This window comes from Branchiostoma belcheri, unplaced genomic scaffold (genome assembly GCF_001625305.1).
Source record: "Branchiostoma belcheri isolate BF01 breed outbred unplaced genomic scaffold, Haploidv18h27 scaffold172, whole genome shotgun sequence".
NCBI classification, from domain to species: domain Eukaryota; kingdom Metazoa; phylum Chordata; class Leptocardii; order Amphioxiformes; family Branchiostomatidae; genus Branchiostoma; species Branchiostoma belcheri.
In genome coordinates, this window is record NW_017803180.1 from 82,731 (window position 1) to 109,419 (window position 26,689).

The 26,689-nt window shown below is 50.6% G+C and overlaps 2 protein-coding genes across 2 annotated transcripts in view; one reads left to right on the forward strand and one right to left on the reverse strand.

Annotated features, from left to right (window-relative positions):
- LOC109466935 (GATA zinc finger domain-containing protein 14-like) overlaps positions 1 to 294 on the reverse strand; it is a 21,645-nt gene extending 21,351 nt beyond the window's left edge. Inside the window, exon 1 of the mRNA XM_019764808.1 lies at positions 62 to 294. Within this exon, the coding sequence (XP_019620367.1) occupies positions 62 to 294 (233 nt within the window). The remainder of the gene's footprint in view (positions 1 to 61) is intronic.
- Positions 295 to 1,137: 843 nt separating this feature from the next.
- The window catches only part of LOC109466936 (sterile alpha motif domain-containing protein 11-like), a 41,746-nt gene continuing 16,194 nt past the window's right edge, over positions 1,138 to 26,689 (forward strand). Inside the window, exon 1 of the mRNA XM_019764809.1 lies at positions 1,138 to 2,527. Coding sequence (XP_019620368.1) covers positions 1,739 to 2,527 — 789 coding nt within the window. The 5' untranslated portion in view covers positions 1,138 to 1,738. The remainder of the gene's footprint in view (positions 2,528 to 26,689) is intronic.

The window sequence follows — 26,689 nt, forward strand, 5'->3', positions numbered from 1 at the left end:
ACACAAGACCCCCTTCTGGAATTCAGACCCCCCTCCCTGACACCAGACCCCCCTGTCAGACATCAGACGTGTTTCCGCCCCGCAGGACGTGATTTTAGCGTGTCGGGCGGTGTATTCCGGCGGGGCGTGCCTGTCGGGTTGTCCCGCGATGTTTGCGGAGCGTGCCCCGGGCGGCGGCTGGCGATTTGACGGGACGGACAGCTGCGCTGAGCCGGGGCGGGCAGGTAAGCCACGCTCCGCTGCCGCTGCCGTCACGCCCGCTGCACGGCGCGACCCTCGCGGAGACACCAACATAGCCTCCAACAGGCCTTCCCGAGGGCGCTTCTATTACAGAATTCCGCAAAAACAGGGTTTGACTGGCCAGGGGAGTTGGTCCACCGTTGTGGTTTTATTCCCCACTTGAAAGGGCAAATGGAAGCAAACTTTCCTGGCTAATTATTGTCCCCATGTGGCTAAATTTTGCTGTTTTTGAACCAGAGGTGGTGTGTAAGTCTGGTGGGGGAAGCCCGCATCGTCTATAATACTCTATTCATCGCTACCCCGTGCCTGCCTGTTGTTGTTAAACTAAGGCCGCCGCCGCCGGGCATCCGCCCAGTAAAACACACTTATTATGTCGGGCTGAGCGCCGTAAAAACAGGACCGGCGACGCCGCGCCGAAATCGGTGGGCTAAGCGAGCGCAATTTATCCGCGCCGAAAATCCGGCGGCACAAAGGGGCAATCAGCAGCGCCGACTTGGCTAATGCGGCTGGCTGGCGGGCGGCCGGCTCCGGGGGGAGGGCGCGCGCCCGCCGGAAGAGCTGCTTACGACCGTGCAGTTATTGATTTGTATCGCGTTCCGACGGTAGACGGGCCGATTAACCGCCCGGGGCCGCCGGACGGGCCGACTGGCGGAGGGGGGTGAAGGGTGTGGAGGGACGTACCATCCTTCTTTTCCCTCTCCAAAATCCACATTTCTTTTGTATGATAGAAAACATTAATTTCACAAATCTTACAAAAGTACAATTTACTACATATGTGTGAACTTAATAAAGATGTTGAGTTTAAAGCGTAGAAAATATTATGACGGAAACGCCCCTGTTGTAGAGTGGGTTCTCCTAATGTTATGTCACGTGGAGTCGGCGGTGAATCAAGGCAGGAAAGCAGTGAGCCGCGGCACGGCAGTAGCCTGTGTGTTCCCGTCTGGAGACCGCCGTGTCGCCGACAGCCGATCCGCACAGGACTACAGCGAAGCACGGCAAAGCAAACTGCGGGAAAACCGCTGCGAGAGGCGCCCGTGTTTCTCCTGCACACAGCGTTACCAGCGGGGCGAACCCGGGAAAGTTTCGGCGGCGACTCCGCCAGAGCATCGCCGGAAGGCCCTCGTCACCTCGCCCGCCGGCTGCCCGGACTTACGACGCTTGGAGAGCGGGTTATTTAAGCCACAATCAGAGAGTGTCGCTATTTATTGAGCCGCCGCCGCAGGTTTGTTAGTTATATCCGGGCGCCGACAAAAGGCGGGACGCCCCGCCGGGAGGTTTGTGCGAGTTTCCTCGGCAGGAACTGTCGCGGTGCCCCGCTGAAGTAGCCCGGGCCAGCCGGGGGATCCGGACGTGCGTTAGCCGCAGGCACCGCCGCAGTGTTTTGTAAACAGACCGGGGGAAAGGCGAGTCTGCCGCCGCGGTGTGTGTGTGTGTGTGTGTGTAGGACCAACAGGACGCAGCCTAGTGTTTGTAGTGTCCGCCCGACCGCCGGCACATCATGTCGGAAGCGCTCAACCTCTCCAAGGTGGAGGCCAAGAGGTCTTCGCGGAGAGACGATGCTCCTCAGGAGGGGAGGAAGATGCGGAGTAAGGAACAGTCTAAAGACGACGCCGACGTTCCGACGAAACCTGCGTCCGAGCTAGCCACCAAACCTGGGAAAGAGAACCCCCTGGCCGGCGCGTCGTCAGAACCCAAACCTGGGAAGGAGAACTCCGCCTTCGAAGCCAACAGTACTACTAGTTCCACCAAGACGCTGCCCGGAGGCGGCAGCGACTTCCTTAAAGACATGTCATCAGGCGTTAAGCCCGAGAAGACGGACGCGTTCCAGCCGGAGTACCGCGACGCCCCCGCCGGGCCGGCTATGCACCTCCACCCGCTGCACCCCACGGCCATCCCGGGGCTACCGGGCTACGGGCACCTTGGCTACGGGCTCTTCCCGGGGCTGCACCCGGCGCCCCGGCCGGAGGAGGCGCTGGCCGGGTGCGAGGACGTGGAGATACTGTACGACAGCGGCGAGCCCGTTATCGAGGTGGAGTGCGGTGAGAACAAGGCTTTTCTCTACATCAACAAACTCTGCCAGGGCAGCAAAGGGCCCTCCATCCGCCTCAGCAACGAGATGCTCACGCCAAACGAGTTCCAGTTCATCTCGGGTCGGGAGACAGCCAAGGACTGGAAGAGGAGCATACGGCACAAGGGAAAGAGTCTCAAGACGCTGATGGCCAAGGGCATCCTCCAGGTGCACCCCCCGATCTGCGACTGTCCCGGCTGCCGCATCTCCTCACCTGTGGTAAGGAAACTTTCACTCTCTTGGAAGGAAACTTTCACTTCTTGGTAGTTATTTTTAAGTTTTGTGCAAAACATAGCCTCTAACAGGCTCCTCAGATGGCTAGAAATTGGCTAAAATGACCGAAGAACATTCCAGAGGAGTTAGCCGCCTAGGGGGTCTAATGGTAGCCTAAGGCGCCTGGTAGAGGGGCTATGCAAAACATGTTTACTTGTCAATTCAAATCTGTTGGTTTGGCTTCATGGTTTATGACAAGTGGTTTGAGTTTTATTGCTTTTCACGAAGTAGGAAAGTTTAGAGGAATGTTCACAAATTCTTTACATATCTTGAAGAGTTGATTTATGTCCTGCACACACTTATGTCCACACGATATCATTACGTTTGATTATGATGATATTTTAGATATGCTTGTCTCGGCGAACTCTGTACGATAGTTTCTTTGCAGTTGTTCCTTCCCTTCTAGTGCTTTACGTCTTCTAGAGTTCTATGTTGTCTATACTGTATCTCTATATCTTTAGTGAAGGTTTCTTGAAAATATCACAGACGTTTTGTTAGAAATTGGGCAAATAGGCTTAATAATATGGCAGAATGTTAGCCGTGGGTTAAAAAAAGTGTATGGCTATTCAGTCTGTATCTGTCCAATTTCAAGTATTTTTCATCAATCCATTAGACTCTGATAGAGACTAGGAAAGAGCCAGTTCCCGGTGTTTTTCTCTGTCACTCCTCTGCGTTCCGTTTTAAACCGTGTATGTCAAGTTCCTCCGCACGCACGGCTCAGATTCTGCAGCTTTAGAGAAAAAAAACTGGTTTCTCTTATCGCCGAAACACGTGAAAAATCCATTTCCCGGCGTTTTTCACGCACGCGAGCGCGCTGACGAGCTTATTTCCACCACTTCCATCACTTGTTTCACGTCAAACGCATTATTTTCACGTAAACCCGATCGGTCACCGTTCCTTAATAGCCTCGATCAGGCCTTCCTAAGGGCGCTAGGATGGTAGAATTCGGGCTAGTCTAACAGAAGTCGGCAAATATTAGCCTCCGTAGCAGGCTTATAGAACTGGTGGTTTGGTGGTCTTCGGCTGTTTTCTGATTAGCCCAGTTCTTTAAAAAACTGGGGTTCAACCAGGCCGGCTAAGTTGTCTATATGAAATCAGAAAATAGCACACAAAAGCTCCCAAAGACCATGAAGATCCCCAAAACCTACAGTTTTTTGGCATGCTATGGAGGGCTAGGATGGTAGAATCCGTGTTAGGATGACGGAATTCGGCAAACATAGGTATCAAATGAACTCTACGGTGGCCCAACTCCCCTGTCCAACCATTTCCCCTACTTTGCTAAATTTTACAGTTTTTTTTTTTAAATGGAGACTCCCCGTCCCCGTCGTCTGATGATCCTTACGTCATGGTTCGTTACGACGTAAAATCACGCGTTATCACGTAAAATAACGCGTTACCGGCGAGCGGAATCTGATTTCCCTGCCGCCGGGTATCGACTAATGCGTAACCGTGATAAGGGCGGGCGGGCGGGCGGAGACGTGTTATCGTCAATATCGCAAATTTCGCCTTTAACTCTTTACTGCCGCCCCGCTGTCAATAAACCGGACGTCTGCTCAGGTTTATATCACCCTGACGGGCTTAATCAATCCGGGAACAACTTCGAAACGCGTTTTCATAAGAGGATATATCTCTAGGAGAGTTTCGGTCATTTTATACCAACCCGTTACCAAGTACATGTCAAGCGTTTGCGGCAAATTAAGGAGAGGTTTTTCACTGACAAGATTCTTAGTACACAAACTGAGAATTTTGATGAACTTCAAGTTCAAGTAGATTGCTAAAACGTTAAGTTGAAGGTTAGACGTCCACATAATGACACGCACGACGTCTATTTGATTTGTATGGCGTCCTTGGTCTAACTTTCTTCTATCTACAGAAGAAAACAGTTTGTCAAGCAACTGGACGAATTTTCATTATTTTTATGCCTTTTAAAGGCTATCCAGTTGCTTGAGTAACTGTTTTCTTGTGTAGATAGAAGAAAGTTTAAGACCAAGGACGCCAGGCACATCAAACAGAGGTCTTGGACTTGCACTTGGCCTACGTGACGTCACGGCTGAGTGCCCGATGTGTCCTGACGGCCGGAGGTCAGAAGGCCATGTTGATTTAATTATATGGATGACATCCGCGCGCGCGTGAATTTTCGTCCGTTTAAAAAAAAACGTGTCAACGAAACTGTAAATCGTACAGAACAGTTGCAAAATGAGCAAATATATACCACAAGTTGCAAAAAAAAAGGATTGGTAAACGGTACCAATGTCGTAGAATGCCAAAATCAAACAAAAAAGACGAAAATGTAAAGAAATGAATTTGAAGACTAGATTATTCTATGACATTTGTTCAATCTTCATGACCACGTAGACTTCATAATGAAAACAACTTTTTTTTGCCAACCTTTTTTTTATTCGCACGCTCGCATCAGTTTTGGGGTTCCCGGAGGATGTCATCCATATAATGTAATCAGCATGGCCCAAGCCCCGCCGCACACAAACACACAAAGGCCGCGTTGTTTCATCTCACACCTCGGCAGCTCTGCAGACGGGCCGGCGGACCCCTTTAATATTTTACACCGTAGCCTGGTTACCGGTCTCCACAGGCCGGCTTAGGGTCCTAGTCTAGCCTGGTTACAACTCGGCCGCGCGACAGGGTAAACTTGGGGGCGATTCTGCTGGGCTTGTCTGGCATGATAGCCTGGTTACCGGTCTCCACAGGCCGGCTTAGGGCCCTAGTCTAGCCTGGTTACAGACCGGCCGCGCGACAGGGTAAACTTGGGGGCGATTCTGCTGGGCTTGTCTGGCATGATAGCCTGGTTACCGGTCTCCACAGGCCGGCTTAGGGCCCTAGTCTAGCCTGGTTACAGCCCGCGACAGGGTAAACTTGGGGGCGATTCTGCTGGGCCGGGCCTGTCTGGCTTAATAGCCTGATTACCAGTATCCACAGGATAGCTTTTCAACAATGTTTAGAGTTAGAAGTTCAAGGGATAGGTGTAACAAGTCGTTCGGTGTAATGTAGCCAGCTGCCGCCGCGCCGCGTGCCTGCGAAGCTGGTGTGTTACGCCAAAGGGCGGTTATACCGGCTATACAGATACAGATATAGCCTGGATGCCAGACCCAAAGCACACTGGACACAAAATATCTCAGTGTGCAAGGTTTGTGTCCAGTGTGCTATGGGTCTGGAACCCAGGCTAATACAGATAGAATGGCTGTGGGTTTTTTTGGGGGGCCCAAGCCTAGCTATAGCCTGGTTACCATTCTTCACGGCACAGGTCGACTTAGGGGTGTTTTACCGGCCCCAATCCTAACCATAGGCCTCTCCTGACATGCTAGATCCTTCCAGCCGGCCTTTCTTAGCCTCTACCAGGCATGAGGAGGCGGCTGGAAAGAGTAGAAATCTACTCTTTCCAGCCGCCTCCTCAAGCCTGGTAGAGGCTAGGCCTTTCTAATTATTGCCGGTCTGAATGCGCTAATGAACCTGGGCGGGAGTCCGTTTGTTTGTTTATCTTATTAGGATCTCCGTTAGTGTTACAATTCACAAGTCTTCGCGACAGTACAGTATAGTACTCCAAGTAAAAGTAAAGTACAGTTCGGGAGCGGCAAACTGTTCTCTCCAGCAGACCAACTCCCCCGGCATGTTATCTCTCTATTTGGCCGATTTCTACTCTCTCCTGCCGCCTCCCGAAGCCTGGTAGAGGCTAGCATGTTGTGCCAGGCGGAGTGCGAAGCCTGGTAGAGGCTATCATGTTGTGCCAGGCGGGTTTAGAGCGGGTTGTGCCAGGAAGAGCCTGGAAGAGGTTAGCATGTTTACAGCGGGTTTAGAGCTGGGATTTTGCCGCGGTGTTGTACAAACGGAGGCGGCGGTTCTTCCCGCTAATGCGGCTGAAAGTTGTGCCAGGAAGAACCTGGTAGAGGCTAGCATGTTGTGCCAGGCGGAGTGCGAAGCCTGGAAGAGGCTAGCATGTTGTGCCGGGCGGGTTTAGAGCGGGGATTTTGCCGAGGTGTTGTATAAACGGAGGCGGCGGTTCTTCCCGCTAATGCGGCTGAAAGGCCGGCAGGTTATTAATGTCCGAGGCGGCGCGGAAAGCAGCTTTACGCTGATCGCAGCGCCAAGAGAGGGAGAGGGTGTTTAGTTTTGTACGTGTGCTTTCCAAGCAGAGGTTTCGCTTATTTTTTTACGTGTTTGAAGACGTTTTCGTCGGTCTGGCGTAGAAAAAAAAATCCAGTACAAAAAAGTGTGTGTGTGTGTGTTTGTGTGTGTGTGTGTGTGTCTGCGTGTGTGTGACTGTGTTACTGTGTGTGTGTGCGTGTGTGTGTGTGTGTGTGTTTGCGTGCGCGCGTGTGTGTTTGTGACTGTGTTAATGTGTGTGTGTGTGTCAACCCTCTCTGCCTACAGAGTATTACAGTGTGTGTGTGTGTGTGTGTGTGTGTGTGTGTGTGTGTGTGTTTGTGTTTGTGTGTGTGTGTCCCAAAGCCCAAACCTTTCTGCCTGCAGAGTTCTGTGCCTGTAACACCAATGATCAGGATGAAAACAGAGAAGCCGTGTCTCGCGTGCTTACCGCTGATCCTCCCGCGCGGCGAGTCCGTGTCATGTCGTGCGGGCCGCGGCCTGGCGGCGTCCGTCTGAAGCCGGGCCGAGCTGCGGGTAAGGCACGCCCCGGCGGCCGGATATCCCCTTTCCGTGCCGCCAAGCTAGCCTCTATCAGGCTTCGGGAGGCGGTCGGCAAGGCCAGGCTTCGGGAGGCGGCGGGCTGGCACCCCCCGTCTGAAGCCGGGCCGAGCTGCAGGATATCCTCTTTCCGTGCCGCCAAGCTGGGACCAGACCCGCCAGGCCGTAGTCTTAAACAGGCTCCTCTGCAGGATGGATAAGTAGTCCTAAAACAAAAGAAAGAAAGAATGAAGCTGGCCAAGGGCAGGTTGGACCTAATCTCCAAGAAGACCCTAGGGTGGAAAAAGACAGTATCAAGTTGGCCAAAATAAGCCACCCAAGCACCCAGGGATCTGCAGAAGGACTGGCGTTTTGGGTTCATTGGGTGGCGTATTGGACCATCTCTAGCCATTTATATTTTATGGATACTGCCTGGCCAATTTCATAATGTCTTTTGCCACCCTAGGATCTGCTTGGACATTGGGTTGGACACAAGGCCTGGTGATGAAAGCTCCTTGGTTGGACCCTGCCTGGCCGGCCAACTTCCCTTACCAACTATATTCGATTTCTAGGCCGATTTGGCTGGTGTGTTACGCCGAAAGGCAGTTATACCGGGTGTACAGATATAGATTTCTGCCACTCAATCTACCTGCAGAGGAGCCTGTTGTAGGCTACGGGCGGGCGGCGACAGCGGTGTTCAGCAGCCTGCAGAGGAGCCTGTTGGAGGCTACGGGCGGGCGGCGACAGCGGTGTTTAGCAGCCGTCACGGTCGGCGGCTCAAAGTGCGGGTCTTCTTGAGTTTCGCGCCGGGCTGAATGGGCGGCTTTGTTCCGCCGGCAAAGGGCCGTCACCTCTCACGTTTACTATATAGCCTCCAACAGGCCTTCCGGAGGACGTTAGGGTAGCCTCCAACAGGCCTTCCGGGGGGCGTTAAGGTAGCCTCCAACAGGCCCTCCCGAGGCTTAGCCTCCATAGCACGCCAAAAACTGGGGGTTTGGGGGTCTTCATGGTCTTTGGGAGCTTTTATGTGCTATTTTCTTATTGCATATAGACAACATAGTCGGCCTGGTTGAACTACCCCCGTTTTTTTAGAACTGGGCTAATCAGAAAACATCCGAAGACCACCAAACCCCCAGTTCTATAAGCCTGCTACGGAGGCTAATCAGAAAACAGCCGAAGACCACCAAACCCCCAGTTTTATAAGCCTGCTACCGAGGCTATACGCTGCTCGCTTGCCGCCCGCCGCCGGCTGCACAGAGAGGAAATTAAACCGGCCGATAAAGGCCCTGGGAAGGAAGACAAGAGGCGGCTGCTATTTGTGGAAATTACAATCGATCAGCTCAGCTCCGAGCGGCGTCGTCAGGGCTCGAAATTAAAATTAAAGGCATCCAGCGCAGTTTTAGGGCTTTTCAAAGCCAATATTCCAGTCATTTCTCTGCATACTGAGTTGAAACAACACTTTCCCAATGTATGTTGACCTTCATGGAGCAAACATTCTCACAATTCTGACGGTAAACATGGGAAATGGTTACTGGAAGGGCCCTGGTCTGGTTTTAGGGTACCACCCATAAAACCCATAACGTATGGAAATCAATTGAACAAGCGGAAAAAAAGTGAACAGCAATCGGCGCTCATCATTGTAGAGCGTACAATCCCCATTAGGCCTGGTTGTGTAGCCGCCGTCCAGACCCTGTCTCCACCAGTCTTTTGCGGGCTGAATAAATCGTAGAAATCGGCCTAAAAAGGGTATTAATTGGCAAGAGAAGGTAGCCGGCCAGAGGAGCTCCATTTTGCCCGCGACACGGAGCTTCTCTGGCCGGCTACCTCCCCTGCCATATTATTCCTTTATTTTGGCCAATTTCTACTATGTTTCCAGCGATCCGCGGTGCCTGGTAGAGGCTGTCCCGAAGCCTGGTACAGGCTATAACAGCTAGTGCTATCGTACTCTCCAAGCAGAGGTTTGGGTTTTGGGGGTATTTTTAGCATGTTTTTAGGCTTTTTTATCAGGGTTTCTCTTTTGCACTGAATTTTTTTCCCACCAAACCCAACAAAAGTCAGTGCAAAAGAGAAACCCCGATACAAAAAGCCTAAAAACACGCTAAAATACCCCCCATAACCCAAACCTCTGCTTGGAGAGTAGTGCCATCGCTCAGAGCCGAGCGCTACCAGAGCCGACCGTACCGAGCGGCGGTGCAGGAAGCCCGGGAGGGATGTCCGCGCCCGGCGATGACAGCAGCCCGCCCGGATCGATTTTAATGGGAGTCTTTTTCGCTTTCCGGGATTTGGCGGCCGCTGCGCCGCGCGCGGAGTTTGGCAGGAGGAGAGTTGCGTGCGTGTCTGAGGTAATTAATTGCCTGGCAGGACCGCGCTTTTACGGGCGGGCACGGAAAGGCGGCGGGACGGTATAACGTTAAAGTTAAACAAACATGCCTTTTCAGACGTATATTCTCTCCCTCCGTCCAAGCTACTCTCCAAGCAGAGGTTCGGCGTATTTTTAGACTTTTTTTTTTATCGGGGTTCCAGGATACCAAAAGAACAGCGGACATATTTAATTGCCTTGCAGGACCGCACATTTACGGGCGGGCACGGCAAGGTAGCGGGGACGGTATAAACGTTAAAGAGCAGGCTTGCACTATATAAGAACCCAATAAATTCGGCTAACGTAAACTACCAGGCCCCATTCTGTCCCTGACTACCGTGGTGGTAACATGGGCACAGGGCTCTTGAAGACACTTTGTGTTTGTAACATATTGAAGACAGATAAGGAATTTATGTACATGTACAGTCTGTTTTACAGAAAGAAGATAGCCTCACCTTACCCAGAATATAGTAATTACACCACTGTACTGTTTTGCCAAGGTTTGGTGGTGTTATAGATTGGCCGGCAGTTACTTGAACAGTTCTAACAGAGATCCAGTCTACATGTATACTAGTGCTGCTTTCTCATACTACCAAATTGACACCACAATTGCAACCCATATTTCTAGACTCACTTACTATCCCAGCTAATTCAGGTGTGAGGTTGCCATTTTAGATATCTATAATTAGAGGCTTTGATGAAATGTTGACAAGACAGTTTGAAAAATTGAAATTTGACCACAAAGTTGGTTTTCCAGAAACTGAAAGTTGCAGATAGTATTTTCTTGATTCATGTGACTCAGTTACAGCTATCCCGATCATTCTGCATGGTTTGATATTGTTAGTTTGAAAACCAGTATAGAAAAAACATCTGAATTTGTTCAAAAAGAGTGACAGTTATTATGCTAATCTGTCCCTGCCATTGTTTTCGGTGGCTGGACCGTCTAGGATGTTTATTAGTTTATGTGGTTATGGGGGTCAATTCACTATTCAAGCTGCTGGAGAAGCCACAGTGGGGAGTACTTCCTTATTGCGTCGCCCTGGGCACCGAATCCTTCAGTTTAAACAAACATGCCTTTTCAGGCGTTCATTCTCTCCCTCCGTCCAACTCCAAGCAGAGGTTGTGGGGATGATCGTTAGGTTTTTAGATTTTTTTTTCGACCCTAGGCCTAGGATCTGCTTGGAGATCACGGCAAGGTGGCAGGGCTGGTATAAACGTTAAACAAACATGTGTTTTCATGCGTACTCTCCTTCCGTCCAAGCTACTCTCCAAGCAGAGGTTTAGGTTTTTGGGTTATTTTTGGCGTATTTTTAGACTTTTTTTTATCGAAGTTCCAGAAAATCAAAAGAAAAGCGGACATATTTACAGCCTGGCAAGACCGCGCTTTTACGACCGGGCAACTTGGGTGAGGGTTTGTCAGGAAATCTGGGAAGCCATAAAACGTCACGATTCTCCACCGCACCATATCTGCTTGGAGATTATCTCGGCACGCCCGTTTCCCGGCGGCTAATCCGCTGTGCGCGGGGAGGGATTAAGGGGGATAATCTCCACAGCAGGGGTCGCTGGGATTAACTCCTGTCGGACCAACTCTAGATAAGGGTTTGTAATTTTGTTACCGACTCCTTAGTATCCAGAACTAGAACCATTTTCAGCTTTATCCAGAACCAGAAAATCCATCTTTCCAACACGCAAAACAAGCAGAACTACTAACTTATATTTTAAACTCCCTCCTCTTCCCTCATTACATCAGTGAAAAGTAGCCTGCAAGCCGATTTTAACATCTAATGAACAAGGAATTGTTCAGGTAAACAAGTATGAAGTAAACAAAATACTAGTAGCTTGCCTTAGCTTGCAAAAATGGAACATGTAACACTCCTACCCCACACAGTAAGCAAAGACACGCCGATTATCATCCATATCTACTTGGAGATGGCTGCCCGATCCATCTCTTTCCGTTCCGCAGCCAAATGTTACGGCAACCCGTGCAGACATTCTAGCGGACAGCGATTGTTTGCAAAAACACGCAGGGAAGGGCCTATCCTCGTATCTGTTTGTATATTCCTGGCCGATCCATCTATTACGGCTCCGCGCATACAGCCTAGCGTCATGGAGACCCGAGCAAGACATTCTAGTTTTCAAAAACACGCAGGGAATGGGCCTATCCTCACATCTTCTCACCCAGCGTCGCTGTGTGCTACTAGAAACGCTTACAAAATGTTGCCAAAACACTGAAAACGCGTTAACGGCTTGGAAGACGCACGGAAAGCTGCAGAAACACCCAGAATCAGCCTTGTCCTCGTATCTGCTTGTATTTGCCTGGCCGATCCATCTATTAGCGCAGCGTCGCCGCGACCCGTGCTCATATAATCCCGAGCTTAACTAGCGTCGCTGTGCACTACTAGAAACGCTTACAAACTGTGGAAAAACACTGAAGAACAACTAGAAAGGCGTACACAATGTTGCAGGATTCTCCCAACCCTCGTATCTGCTTGGACATGCCTGGCCGATCCATCTATTAGCGCAGCGTCGCCGCGACCCGTGCTCATATAATCCCGAGTTTAACTAGCGTCGCTGTGCGCTGCTAGAAACGCTCACAAAATGGAAAAAACAGTGAAGAACGACTAGAAAGGCGTGCAGAATGTTGCAGGATCATCCCAACCCTCGTATCTGCTTGGACATGCCTGGCCGATCCATCTATTAGCGCAGCGTCGCCGCGACCCGTGCTCATATAATCCCGAGTTTAACTAGCGTCGCTGTGCGCTGCTAGAAACGCTCACAAAATGGAAAAAACAGTGAAGAACGACTAGAAAGGCGTGCAGAATGTTGCAGGATCATCCCAACCCTCGTATCTGCTTGGACATGCCTGGCCGATCCATCTATTAGCGCAGCGTCGCCGCGACCCGTGCTCATATAATCCCGAGTTTAACTAGCGTCGCTGTGCGCTACTAGAAACGCTTACGAACTGTGGCAAAAACACTGAAGAACGACTAGATGGGCGTACAGAATGTTGCAGGATCATCCCAACCCTCGTATCTGCTTGGACATGCCTGGCCGATCCATCTATTAGCGCAGCGCGGCGGCGACCCGTGCTCATCCCGCGTCGCGCCGAGCCCATTAGCCGGCCGATGGATTTTCCCGGCCCCGGGAGGCGGCGGCAGGACAGCCGGGGTACGCGCCGTTAATCAATAACTACTGCTGACAACTCGCCAAACTTTCCCTACAACTTTCCTGTACCCTAGCCTCGCTCGCAGGCCCCGGGAGGCGGCGGCAGGACAGCCGGGGTACGCGCCGTTAATCAATAACTACTGCTGACAACTCGCCAAACTTTCCCTACAACTTTCCTGTACCCTAGCCTCGCTCGCAGGCCCCGGGAGGCGGCGGCAGGACAGCCGGGGTACGCGCCGTTAATCAATAACTACTGCTGACAACACGCCAACTAGCCTCCAACTAGCCTCGCTCGCAGGCTTCTTAGGTTACTGAATACCGCTAACTCTAACCCTAACCCTGGCCCAATAACTAATTGTAGTTAATCAATAACTACTGACAAACTTTCCCAACTACAACTTTCCTGTATCTAGCCTCGCTCGCAGGCTTCTGAGGATCAATAACCCTAACTCTAACCTTGGGCTAGAGCGGTGGTTTCTTTTTCGACAACTCTGACGTGCGGTGGTAATCTGGGTGCCCGGCGAGGCGACACGAGCGTGTCACCCCCCCCCCACACACACACACACCAACAACACTAATAATGTACCTTCCCTACCAGTAACGGTCGGTCCCCTGCAGTAGGTAGGCCTTAAATACGTTGACGTGCGGCGGTAAGCCCTGAGTATCCGGCGAGGCGACGCGAACGTGCGCCCCCCTCCCACCCCATAGAACAATCAACACCCCCGACAACATAGATAACGTACCTTCCCTACCAGTAACGGTCGGTCCCCCGTTGACGTGCGGCGGTAAGCCCCGTGTGCCCGGCGAGGCGACGCGAACGTGCGCCCGGGCCGGCCCGAGCCGTCCCCGCCGGTCCCCGCGGACCAATTACGGCGCGAGCGTGGGTGGCCGGCGGCGCGCCGAGGCCGTGGACGGAATGTTGAAATCACACGTTACGGCGGGGACGCTACAGCCCGCGCTACACTGTGTCAACCTCGTATTATGTGTGCAGTCATAACTGTCACATTACTATTACTGTGGCGATATTCCGAACTGTAGCGACACTCGTATCTGTGTAGGACGCTACAACCCGTCCAACACTGTGTCAACCTCGTATTATGTGTGCAGTCATAACTGTCACATTACTGTGGCGATATTCCGAACTGTAGCGACACTCGTATCTGTGTAGGACGCTACAACCCGTCCAACACTGTGTCAACCTCGTATTATGTGTGCAGGCATAACTGTCGCATTATTATTGTGGCGATATTCCGAACCACGTCGCTGTAGCGACACTCGTATATGTGTAGCGACGCTACAGCCCGCGCTACACTGTGTCAACCTCGTATTATGTCTGCAGGCATAACTGCCACATTACTGTGGCGATATTCCGCCAAATTTCCGGAGTGTCACATGTGCACATCGCTGTAGCGACACTTGAAAGTGCCACGTAATTGCGACTAACAGGTGAAAAACTGATGTCTAAATAGATCAGTATCACTGTGTCCACCTCGTCTTGTGTAGGGACGTTACAACCCTTGCAACACTGTGTCAACCTCGTATTATATGTGCAGTCATAACTGTAACGTTACTGTGGCGATATTCCGCCAAATTTTCGGAGTGCTACACAACTGTAGCCACATAATTGCGAGTAACAGGTGAAAAAACTAAACTGTGTTAACACATAGATCTAGACTAGTCTATGCCAGACTTTGCTCTGCTGAACTCACCCAACTAGTTCCACCACTCAGAACTTTTAAGCGTTCCACTAGGTTCTCCACTAGCTCACACAACTTCACCGTCCAAATTCCTTGTTCGAAATCTTTTTACAGTGACAGTTTCTTTCCCCGTACAGCCAAGCTTGGGAATTCCCTCCCTGACAAGTGTTTCCCACCAACCTACAATCTACAGGCTTTCAAATCAAACGTTCACCGCCATCTCTTGACATAGCCATGTTTCTCTCATATTTCTAGTTCAATGCCGAGAAGTGGTCGTATAGGTCTTGCATTGAACCACTCCGTTAAAAAAAAAACTTTCGTCATGAATTGTCCAGTCAGTTGCTCCACAATGGTGCTAGAAACAACTCACACACTTCAGACGGCCCGTTTGTGCCGTGAGCATTTTTACTGCGTCAGTAAAGGTGCGCCTGTTGTCGTCAACTTTCACTTCCGAGCGTTTCGGCGTCACGTGGCCGGGGTGAAAAAGTGAGAGTATCTTGCCCCTGACATCGCAAGAAGTGGGGAAGACACCGTCAGGGGAGCTAAGATTTCTTACGGCCCGGCCTGGATGTCTTACTAGCTCAGAGGAAAGTCTTCTGCACTCATAAAAGTAAAAGTGGTCCAATGAAAGTAAATCTGATCCCGTATTTCTCGCACTCAACCCTCCCAACAGTCACAAACCCGAGACACAAACATCTACTCCTCTCCCCTCCCAACATCTGCTTGGAGATTTAAGGAGCGCGCCAATGACGTCACTCAGAACGTCCTTCCTCCTTCCGCACCCTTATCGCCATGGGAACGACAGACAGCTGCGGTTATCCTGGGGACGAGAGGCAGCTGGTAAAACTCAGCCCGCTGGCCCGCGGCCTCTCAGTACCAACTTTTCCGGCCCGGGAGTTTGCCAGACGTCACTTATAACGAGTTTTCAACTTTATTGGAGAAGACGACGAAACGTAAACTGAAGGAACTGCAGCCGCTAGGTGTCGCTTTCTATTATAATCACATCATGAAGAATACAACTGGTGGTCTGATGAGGTGGACTTTCTGTTGTATCCAGAACCGTATTTATCCAGAACCACAACTTTGGATAGTCCACGCGTATCCAGAACCGTGCCTGGGGTAAACCTACGTTCTTGGATACGCAGACTATTCAGGACTGTGCATGATCCTAACCCTAACCCATTCAGGCACAGAACTAGATAGGCAGGGTTCTGGATACAATAGAGACTATCCAGCACCGTGCCTGATCCTAACCCTAACCCATTCAGGCATAGAACTAGATAGACACGGTTCTGGGTACAATAGAGACTATCCAGAACCGTGCCTGATCCTAAACCTAACCGATGCCTCACAGAAGAGAGCTAGATAGGCTTTAAAACCGTGACTGATCCTAGCTCTAACCCATCCAGGCATAGCTAAAACCCAGATAGGCACGGTTCTGGATGCGATAGAGACTATCCAAAACTGTGCCTGAGGCCCTATCTATAGGCGCGGAGACTACTCATCCCAAACCGTGCCGTCAGAACTAGATATTGACGGTTCTGGATACGCTCCTGTTGGCGTGCGCTGGAAGTAACACTCACAACACTTGCGCCCAATCAGCGCGGCCGGCGCGCATCAGACATGCCGGCCCCGGCCTCCCTACCCATAATCCCCGCTGATGACGGGCGCGCGAGGCGGGAATCACCATGGTAATCACGCAGACGATCGGTGCCGCTTCTCACTTAGGGACCGGCCACAAATATCGATACTCGCCCGTAATGTAGTCGTTTCCTCTACAATTAGACTCTGCAAATATGTTATGATTCTTTTTTTTTTAATGTTAGCTTGATTTTGTTATCTATTAAGAAGCATCCTTTTTAGCATGCCTGCGTTTCTGAACGCAAGTAAGGGTGCGAAGTCTGCTATCTCCTTCAGCTTGTTTTATTCATTTGACAGGAGTACTGTAGTGTGTGAGGGAGCTTCAGGCCCCAAACCTCTCCACGTAAAAGAACCTAAAAAAATACACTTGTCGGTAAGAGAAGGAGTGACCCAGTGTGCTTGGCTATATAAACATGATCTACATGTATAGCCAAGCCACATTTCACTAGTAGCTACTTGGAAAAAAAAGCACAACACTTCACCTCAGTTGAGAATGACTGGCTTCTTTAGCTTTACCTCTTTGCTATAACTTAACATGGAGGCAAGACAGTATCCATTGGCCAGAGGAGTGACCATGAGCAATGGTGGCCAATGGATACTGTCTGGCTAATGGATACTGATTTTTACGACCACCGAAAAATCTGCTTGGAGATTAATACTGTACATACTTCGTTCAGGTAAACCCCCTATTTCCGGGCGGTCCCGGGTCTAATTGCCGGCGGCGTTGAGGTTTAATAACGGCGGTTTCGGCCCCGCTTGCCTCGTGCCGGACCAACGATCGAAGAAAAACCGTCCGCAGTAATGAATTTCCTCTCGGCGCGCGGAGCACTTATCACCGTCAGCCCGCCTTCATTACAACTCAACACCGATAACACGGCGGCCGGGAAACCACGGATTTCGGACCCGATTTCTTTAAAAAAATTCCTGAGCGAACGAATGGTTAGGTAGCCTCCATCAGGCCTTTCTACAGGAATTCCGATTCGTAGAATTCGGAAAAAAAAGAGAGTAAAATTGGCGAAGGGAGTTCGGCGGCGGGGAGGTAGTTTCTTTCGCGGCCAGTCAAACCTACAAGGCGGCCAAACTCCCCCGGCAAATATTCTCCTATTTATAGTCAGCGTAGTTAGTCTGGTAGAGACTAGTGGTTAGGCACGGTTCTGGATGTTCTTGATATGCGTGGAGTGGACTATCCAGACCATTATTACAAGCCAACACCGATAACATGAAAACAGCGCCGCCCGGGAAACCACGGATTTCGGACCCGATTTCTTTTAAAAAAAACCTTCAGAGTCGTCCATTGAGTGAACGAATGGCGTCTCAAGTCAAGAACGTAGGTTTGCCCCAGGCACAGTTTGGTTTTGAAAAGAGCATGGTTCTGGATAAAGCACAATTCTGGATACACCTGAACGGCGTCTGTCAAGCATGGTTCTGGATAAAACGCGGGTCTAGATAACTCGGCAACAGCGCCGGTCGGGAAACGACGGATTTCGGACCTGCTTTTAAAAAGACAGAAAAAAAAACTTCCTGGGCGAACGAATGAACGGGTGGTTGGGCATGGTTTTGAAACAAAAAGTACTAAATTTAGCAAAAATGCCCGGCAACACCAAAAATTATTATCTTATTCCACTGATACAAAGTTGTTGCCAACAATATTTTGGGAATAGTGACCAAGTTTGGCGGTTCTAGCGCTAGCCGTTCAGACGCTATTCGACATCAAAGTTGGAGTGGGCACTTTTAGCGCCCCCCCTCCCTGTCTAGATAGGGTTTATGTATCCAAGAACGTAGGTTAAGTTTGCTGTATGATGGATGTCTGCGTTCGTCACACGCGAACACCGATAACATGGAAACAGCGGCGGGAAACGACGGATTTCGGACCCGATTTTTTTAAACTTCATCTCAGAGTCTTCCTTCCTATGAGTGAACGAATGGCCGAGTCGTAATTAAGGCAAGGTTCTGGATAGTCTCCGTGCATCTAAGAACGTAGGTTTGCCCCATACAGGCATGAGTACCTGAGCTTGGTTCTGGATAAAGCACGGTTCTGGATAAAGCACGGTTCTGGATAAAGCACACTTCTAGATACGCCTGGACTATCCAGAACTGCGTCTGCCGAGCATGGTTCTGGATAAAACACGGGTCTAGATACGCTGGCCTATTGGCTATCCAGAACCGCGCCTGAGCATGATTCTGGATAGAGCACAATTCTGGATTCACGTGGACATTCCAGAACCGTGTCTAAGCATAGTTCTGGATAAAGCACGGTTCTGGATACGGGTGGACTATCCAGAACCCTGCCTGAGCATTTTTTCTCGATAAATTACACTTCTGGATACACGTGGACTATCTGGTAAGACCCGTGCCTGAGCATGATTCTGGATAAAGCACGGTTCTGGATAAAGCACGGTTCTGGATAAAGCACGGTTCTGGATAAAGCACGGTTCTGGACACGCTTGTACTCTCTAGCAAGAGCCGCGCCTGAGAACGATTCTGTTCTGGATTTACAACGCAGTTCCAGATACAACACCAAGTCAGACACGAAGTCGTAACTTCAGCGCGGCCTCCAAGGATCGACCCAATCTCCTCTCCTCGCCGGAAATAAAATCGGTAAAAACTCATTAAGGAGTTGGTCTGACGAAGTTGGAACGCGGAGACTGACGAGCCAGCCGCCCGCGCGCTGTTTATTAACGCCCGGCTCAATCTCACGGTCAAAATCACCCCCGACAAGGCAGACAAGTTCAAGTTCAGACCGGGCTGTTTGTTTGCTACATGTACGTCTGGCGGATTTGCCACACTAAACGTTTGTTACTGACACATTCGCCACATTTGTAGAATCAGTATACATTGTATCAACGTATCCTCATATTTTTGAGTTACATGTAAGAATGAAGCTACGAATCACGTTTTTATTGGATAAAAAGCTGGGACTGTGATTTTTCATGATGATAACCCAAGAAAACTCACCCACACAAGCCAAGTACCTAGTAATGAAGAAGCCGCCAAAAAGAGTAAAAAAAATCAGCTCAACCTACGCGAAACGGACATGAGAAGAAGCGCGCGGGGGATGTGTGAACCGTTTGACGGTCTTCCCGGATTTGCGGAGAAAAACGCGCGGATTTGGCGCGGAAATGGCGGCCCGAGACATTTCGGAAGGCGGCGGCTTTACGGGCGGCAAATCAGCCACGCCGAGGAATTTTCCGGGAACATTTTCCGGGAAAACGGGCTTTGCAGAAGCCGGGGCGACCCCAAACTCGCCTGGGGGTGATGGAAGTTTCCATCTCACGCTAGTCTCCTCCAGACTAACTACGCGGGTCGTTTTGTTTTTAACAAGAAAGTTTTGCCTAACAAGGAGTGGAGTTTTGCCTCCGGTACCGTAGAGTTCATTTGTGCCTAACGGCGGACACACTCCCCTGGCCAAGTCGGATCATATTTTCGGAAGGATTTCTGGAGGCTACTATTTTTGCCGAATTCTACTATCCTACTATCTACTGTATCATTCTACTATCTAGATATCTACTATAGCTCTACTACCTCCTATATCAAAGTCGATTTGAAAAGGAGCCGTGCCATACTCTTGTTGGTCTTTTGAGACTAACTGAAAGAGTGAGAGACTATCCTAACCCCGAACGCGCCTGGGGGTGATGGAACTTTTCAAAACAAGACAGTTTAGGCAATTGCGCAAATAGGGAGAATAATTGGCAAGGGAAGTTTTGCCACCCTATAGTTCATTTGCCTGCGGACTGACTCTCCTGACTAGAGTCTTCAGAGTCTTCTACCCCTTTTTGCCGAATTCTACGATCCGTGCACCCGTAGGAAGGCCTGGTGGAGGCTAGTGGGAAGCAATAATAAAGTATGTTTTGCCCTGTGCTGCTTCGCACTTGATGTTGAGTCTACGGTAAGGATTTCCAGAGAGAGAGAAAGTTTAGCCACTTAGGGAGAATAATTGGCCAGCGGAGTTTTGCCACCGTAGAGTTCGTTTGCCCCAAACGTCGGACCCAATGTTGGACGAATTCTACTATCGTAACCCCTTGAGAAGGACTTCTAGATGCTTCAGTAATCAGTAGTTTTACACATTACTACTCGCTTCTATTTTTTGGCCGATTGTTACTATCCTACTATCATTCTACTATCTACTATATCAAAGTCGATTTGAAAAGGAACTGTACCATCCTGTTTTCTTTTGAGACTAATTGAAAGAGAGACAGCGAGTGAGTGAGAGAGAGAGACTGTCCTAGACCCCTCAGGACGGCCTGATGGAGGCTAGCACCACCAGAAATTACCCCGCCGCCCGCCAACTCTTTCCCCCGCTTGTTAGCTGGAGCCTAAGGAGCCTGGTGGAGGCTAGCACTTGTTAGCTGGAACCTAAAGTTACCCGAGTGTTTCCTGAGTCCGGTCGCGACATGGTTCCCGCCGGGGGGACCCAGAGGTGCCCAATTCCGGCTAACGAAATTTTCGCGACTGCCGCAGCGGATTTCGTTAAAGCCTTCCCGAAATGTTTGCTCTTGATTGGCTCAACAGATCCGGGATATTAGACGTTGCAGGGATGCCCAGGGCGGGTGATTACGCGGGAAAACGCTCCGACGGCGGCGACTTTCCCGCCCGCCCTAATCCCCGCGACCGGCGCGCCCGGTAATTGGGAACTCGGCGAGCTTCGCCGGGTTTGGGGCTTTTCTTTTCTGTTCTGGTGTTTTTGTAACTGGCGAATTTCATTCCGTCTTTGCATTTGCTTCGAGATTAAAGTGCTCCCAAGATTTGGTGTGTTTTGGGGCGTTTTTAGTGGGCTTTTCTCTTCTGTACTGGTATTTTTGTAACTGGCGAAATGGGTATTAGTCTCGCCAGTTTGGTTCGCTTTTCTGTACTGGTATTGTTTTTGTAACTGGCGACTTTTATTCTGTCTTTGCATTTGCTTCGAGATTATAGTACTCTCAAGATTTGGTGTGTTTTGGGCGTTTTTATCGGGCGTGCTTTTCTTGTAACTGGCGAAATGGATACTGTCTCACCAGTTTGATTCGCTTGTCTGTACCGGTATTTTTTTTAACTGGCAAATTTCATTCTGCCTTTGCAGCCACCTCTTTGTATTCTTCTTTGTACTGGAATCTTTGACTTCGGCTTCTTTTTGGCATGTATATATCTGCCTCGCTCCGCGTTACAAAAAAAATCCCAGTACAAAAAACAAAGCCCGATTTTAACGACGACAACTCGCCCAAAATAAGCCGACGCCCGAACCTCTGCTTGTAGATATGGGGAGCGGGTAATTGAGCATTCCAGACTCGGCGCGAAGTTTCCGCCGCCGCGCAATTATCTCCTCTCCGAGCCTCCCAAGTGCGGGAAAGTTTCGGGGATGATTTAGGAGGAGCTGAGCTTCGGCCGGACGCGCTGGTCCCCTCGGCCCCCTCAGATCGGCCCAGAGGCCCCCCAATTGAGCCCAGAGGCCCCCGAGATGGGACCAGCGGCCCCCGGTCCGGCCTAGCGGCCCGCCAGTCGGCCGCGCGCGTCGCTACGGATCCGTCACCTTGACTGGCGGCCGGGGAACAACGCATCATGTCGATATTGTCACTAAACAAAGTCGTCAATTGCCCCAACTGCTGGGGAACGACGCATCCTGTCGATAATCTCATCAAATATCATTGCTGTTGTTAATCACAGTACGACGAGTTTTGCCCCCGTGAGTTCGATCTTTCCGTGTTTCTTGCCGCTGGTTTGATCGCCACCCAGTGTGGCATCACGTTCTAGTTATCACATGCAGCAAGCATGATAAGAGGAGGAGGGGGCAATTATTAGTCTCTACCAGACTAACTACGCTGGCTACATATAGGAGAATATTTGCCAGGGGAGTTTGGCCGCCTTGTAGGTTTGACTGGCCGCACAGGGAAAGAAACTAAATCCCCGCGGCCGGACTCCCTTGGCCAATTTTACTCTCTTTTTTGCCGAATTCTACGATCCGTATTCCCGTAGAAAAGCCTGGTGGAGGCTAGGCCCTCCCTAGTCGCTACCAGAGTAACTAAGTTGGCTATATATATATATATATAGGAGAATAATTGCCAGGGGAGACTGCCGGAGAGAAAGAAACTACCTCTTCGAGGCCGGACTCCCTTGGCCAATTTTACTCTCTTTTTTGCCGAATTCTACGATCCGTATTCCCGTAGAAAGGCCTGGTGGAGGCTAGGAAGTTATCATATCGGGCAGGAGGGGGTTATGGTGTGGTAAGGAGGGGAGTGATAAGAGCTTTCTTCTTCCGGTCAAGAGTTGAGAGGGGTCAGCGTCCGTTCGTGCGGTCAACGGAAGGTCAAACCGGAACAGCTGCCGGTATCTTAGCAACGCAGTGGTCTAGAGTAGCGACAAAAAACTATGCATGTGATAGAAAGGTCACACCATCTTCACCACCGACCCGAGAGTACGGTACCTGCCCCACACCAAAAACGCCTAGTCTGTCCTTATCCTCACTGGCTCACTGAAGACAGCCAGGCTCACTGAGATACTTTGTGTCCAGTGTGCTATGGGTTTGGTACCCAGGCTAAAAACGCCGTTTTAGAAATGGAAACAAAAAATACATGATATCAGTATGGGACTGATTCAACTTTCTACATACATACATGAAAAAAATGAACGAAAATTGACTTTAAAAGTCCAGCTTTGCCGCCCTGAAATTTCATTGGATGCCAAAAAAATAGCCGAAACCCAAACTCTGCTTGCAGAGTAACACCTAGGTGCCGCGGCAGGCGCGCACAGCCTCACAGACCCGTGAAACGGCCCACGCCCGGTAGTAAGGAAGTGGTGATTGTGATCACGCCTCTTCCCCTGCCCGGCGATATATGCTAGCCCTTTTGAAACATGTCTAAAATGTGCCGAAACCAAACCTCTGCTTGGCGCGTCAAACCTAGGTGCCGCGGCAGGCGCGCACAGCGTTCTGGACCCGTGAAACGGCCCACGCCCGGTAGTAAGGAAGTGGTGATTGTGATCACGCCCCTTCCCCGGCCCGATATCTGCCCGGTAATATCTGCCTGCGTGACGCGTTATCTGTTCCCGATACAAGCGGCGCCGGACGGGCTTCCGGAGGGGCGGACCGGTAACGGTCCGTCCTGGGGGATGGGGAGGGTTAGGGACGGTCCGTTATTCAAGCCTGGGGAGGGAGGATTGTCAGCCTGGAACGGTGATCGCAGTCAAATGTTTTGCGGTGATTTAAGCCTCACAGAATGCAACATTAACAGGAAACTGTCAACAGCAGGATTTCATTTTTTTTATCCATCGAAGTACGATAGATTTCTTCTGTTTTCTCTTGAGGGGGGGGGGGGCAAAAACCAGGCGTGTAAATGGAAGAGCCTGATCTCTCTGACGTGGCTGTTACGACAAGCGGACGCCACCCCCCGCGCGTGAGCGCCCGGCTCAAGTCGTACGGGCTTAGCGCTAAGACAACGTACATTAGCAGCGCGGCGTCTGCACAGCCGCTTGAGCCGCGCGCGACACGTGAAGTTGTGAGGGGGGTGTACCGTAATACGTGTGGGGATATGATGTAATGTTTCTTTGGAAATATTACAGAAGCGAAGCAGTCAGAGAGAATAAATGTTGCCCCTTTTGTCGAAATTGCCCGCTAGCTAACCTTATGCGGTGACTAGCCCAGCTAGTTGGCGTGCAATTCGTCGCGTGTAGCGGTGACGAGAAGCCCGTTATTGCGTTACCCATGCCCAGCTAGTTAGCGTGCAAGTCGCCGCGTGTACAGGTGATGTGAGACAAGTTACTGTGCTGTACAGGCCCAGCTAGTAAGCTTGCAAGCACACGTGACGTTAAGCCCTTTACTGTATTACCCAGGCCCAGCTAGTTATCGTGCAAGTCGTCGCGTATTTAGCTGTGACGTGAAGCCGGTTACTGCCTTACCCATGCCCAGCTAGTTAGCGTGCAAGTCACCGCGTGTACGTGCACTGGTACAGGTGACGAGAAGCCTGTTATTGTATTACCCAGGCCCAGCTAGTTAGCGTGCAAGTCGTCGCCTGTACAGGTGACGCGAAGCCCGTTACTGTATTAACCATGCCCAGCTAGTTAGCGTGGAAGTCGTCGCGTGTAGCGGTGACGAGTAGCCGGTTACTGTACAGTATTAGCCCAGCTAGTTAGCGTGCAAGTCGGCGCGTGTACGTGTACTGGGTAACGGGAAGCCTGTTACTGCCTTACCCAGGCCCAGCTAGTTAGCGTGCAAGTCGGCGCGTGTACGTGTACTGGTACAGGTGACGTGATGCCCGTTACTGCATTGTACATGCCCAGCTAGTTAGCGTGCAAGCCGTCGCGTCCCTCTCGCGTTATCCTAATCCCCTGAGCCGGGCGGATTATCCTGAGCCGGGCGGATTATCCTGAGCCGGCACCGATGGCCCCCGATTGCTCAGGCGCCGCTCCAAGCCGCGTCATCGCCCGCTCAACTGCTCAACTGCTCGCCCGTGTTTTCCTGTGGGGACTCCGGTCGTAGTTAGTAGGCCGGGGCGTGCGTGTTACAGTAGTTTCTACTAGACTTGGCAGGGTGGAAATTGGAATAATGATAGTAATGTACTCCTATACTGTTATCGTTATACAAGAACCCTAGCCCTCCTTGTAGTCCTCATTCTCTGCTTCTGGTAAATTTTCTCAACCGACTGCTCGCCGCTTTTTCCTGTGGGCACTCCGGTCATGGCGTGCGTGTTACAGTACCGAAGACTCTGCTAGACTTGGCTGGGTGGAAAATTGGACAAATGTACTCCTATACTATTATACAAAAGCCCTAGTCCTTGGATCTCCTAGCAAAGGCTACTCTTCGCTTCTGGTAAATTTAGGTTTCCTTAATAACTCAACTGCTCGCTCGTTTTCCTGTGAGGACTCCGGTCATAGTGTGCGTGGAAAATGGACTAATGTACTCCTATACTACTATACAAAACCCTAGTCCTTCTTGCATCTCCTTCAAGAGAAGACAAGGCAAAGGCTGTTCTTCGCTTCTTGTAAATTTAGGCCTCCCTATATGCCTGACAACTCAACTAACTGTTCTCAGGTCATGGTGACTCAGATCATGGTGTGCGTGTTACTGAAGTATGTACTACTAGACTTGTCTGGACGGAAAATTTGACAAATGTACTCCTATACTGTTATACGAAAGCCCTATCCCTTGGATCTTCTAGCTTCGCTTCGCTTCTGGTAAATTTATATAGGTTTCCTTAACAACTTAACTGTTCGCCGCTTTTTCCTGTGAGGACTCCGTTCATGGTGTGCGTGTTACATGTATACATTAGTCCGGGATCTATTAGACCTGGCTGGGTGGAAATTGGAATAATGATAGTTATGTACTCCTCTATATTCCAGCCGCCTCCCGAAGCCTGGTAGAGGCTATGTTCTGAGCCTGTTAGAGGCTATGTTGTTAGTAGTTATGATGCAGGTCGGCGTGAGTTGAGCTCCGCTCGGAAGTGTGAGAGACGGACGGGGCTGCTGAGATCAGGGCACGCCGCTCCCAGTTTACCCAACACGCGACCAGCCGCCTCCCGGAGCCTGTTAGAGGCTATGTTGTGAGCCTGTTAGAGGCTATGTTGTGAGCCTGTTAGAGGCTATGTTGTTAGTAGTTATGATGCAGGTCGGCGTGAGTTGAGCTCCGCTCGGAAGTGTGAGAGACGGACGGAGGCTGCTGAGATCAGGGCACGCCGCTTCCAGTTTACCCAACACGCGACCTGCCGCCGGGCCCTGTCATCGCCCGCCGCAAAGCCGCGCTGCGTGCCGCCGGGTCCTGTCATCAGCCGCCGGCCGACACACCCCGCCCTCGAGACAGCCGCAAAGCCGGCCTGCGTTAGCCTCTACCAGGCACCGCGGATCCTTTAATATTGCTTTATTTCGTCCGATTTCTACTATTTTCCAGCGATCCGCGGTGCCCGGTATAGGCTAGGCCTGCGTGTCGCCGGACCCAGTCATTGCCCGCTGCCAGGCTAGCATCTCCCCTCCCTTCCCCCGTCCAGGACAACTGCAAATACGTCGATGAAGGTTAGACATCCAGGTAATACGATACGCCAAAAAGCAATTACTCAAGCAACTGGATATGATTTTGGAAACGGTCGGACGTTTCAGGTAGTATCCACTAGCTTTCGTCAGTGACTGAGAGACCAAAGGGGCCGGGGAAATGCAGGTTTATAAGCACGAACTGCAAATAGTCTTTTTTACGTTAGGAGGGCAGGAATCCCCAACATCAAGGCACGGACCGCCCTTCTGTCCACAGAACGCCGCCGAAACTAACACACCGCTGTAAGACAGTGAAACAGAGGGGGCGGTCTCCAAGCAGATCTGTAGAGGCTAGGCAACATCGTATCATTCTCTTAGTGCGTCCTCTATCCTACATTCAATCACCTGTAATTATAAGTGCCAACACAGGCGACGCTGCCATGTTTATAACCAATTAGGTGGTGATCAGTTAGCTAGACAAGCAGGAAACAGGCGGATGTGGAACTTTAAAATCAATAAGTTAAAATGACTCTGTACTGTTAGGCATGTAGCAAAAGACCATGTGGTCTGAAATTGTAAAACATACATACATACATACATAACCAATTAAGATGCCAAGGTTTAAATTGTCTCGATAAGGGAAATGGGACAAGTCAGAAACTCATCCAAACATCTGCTTGGAGATAA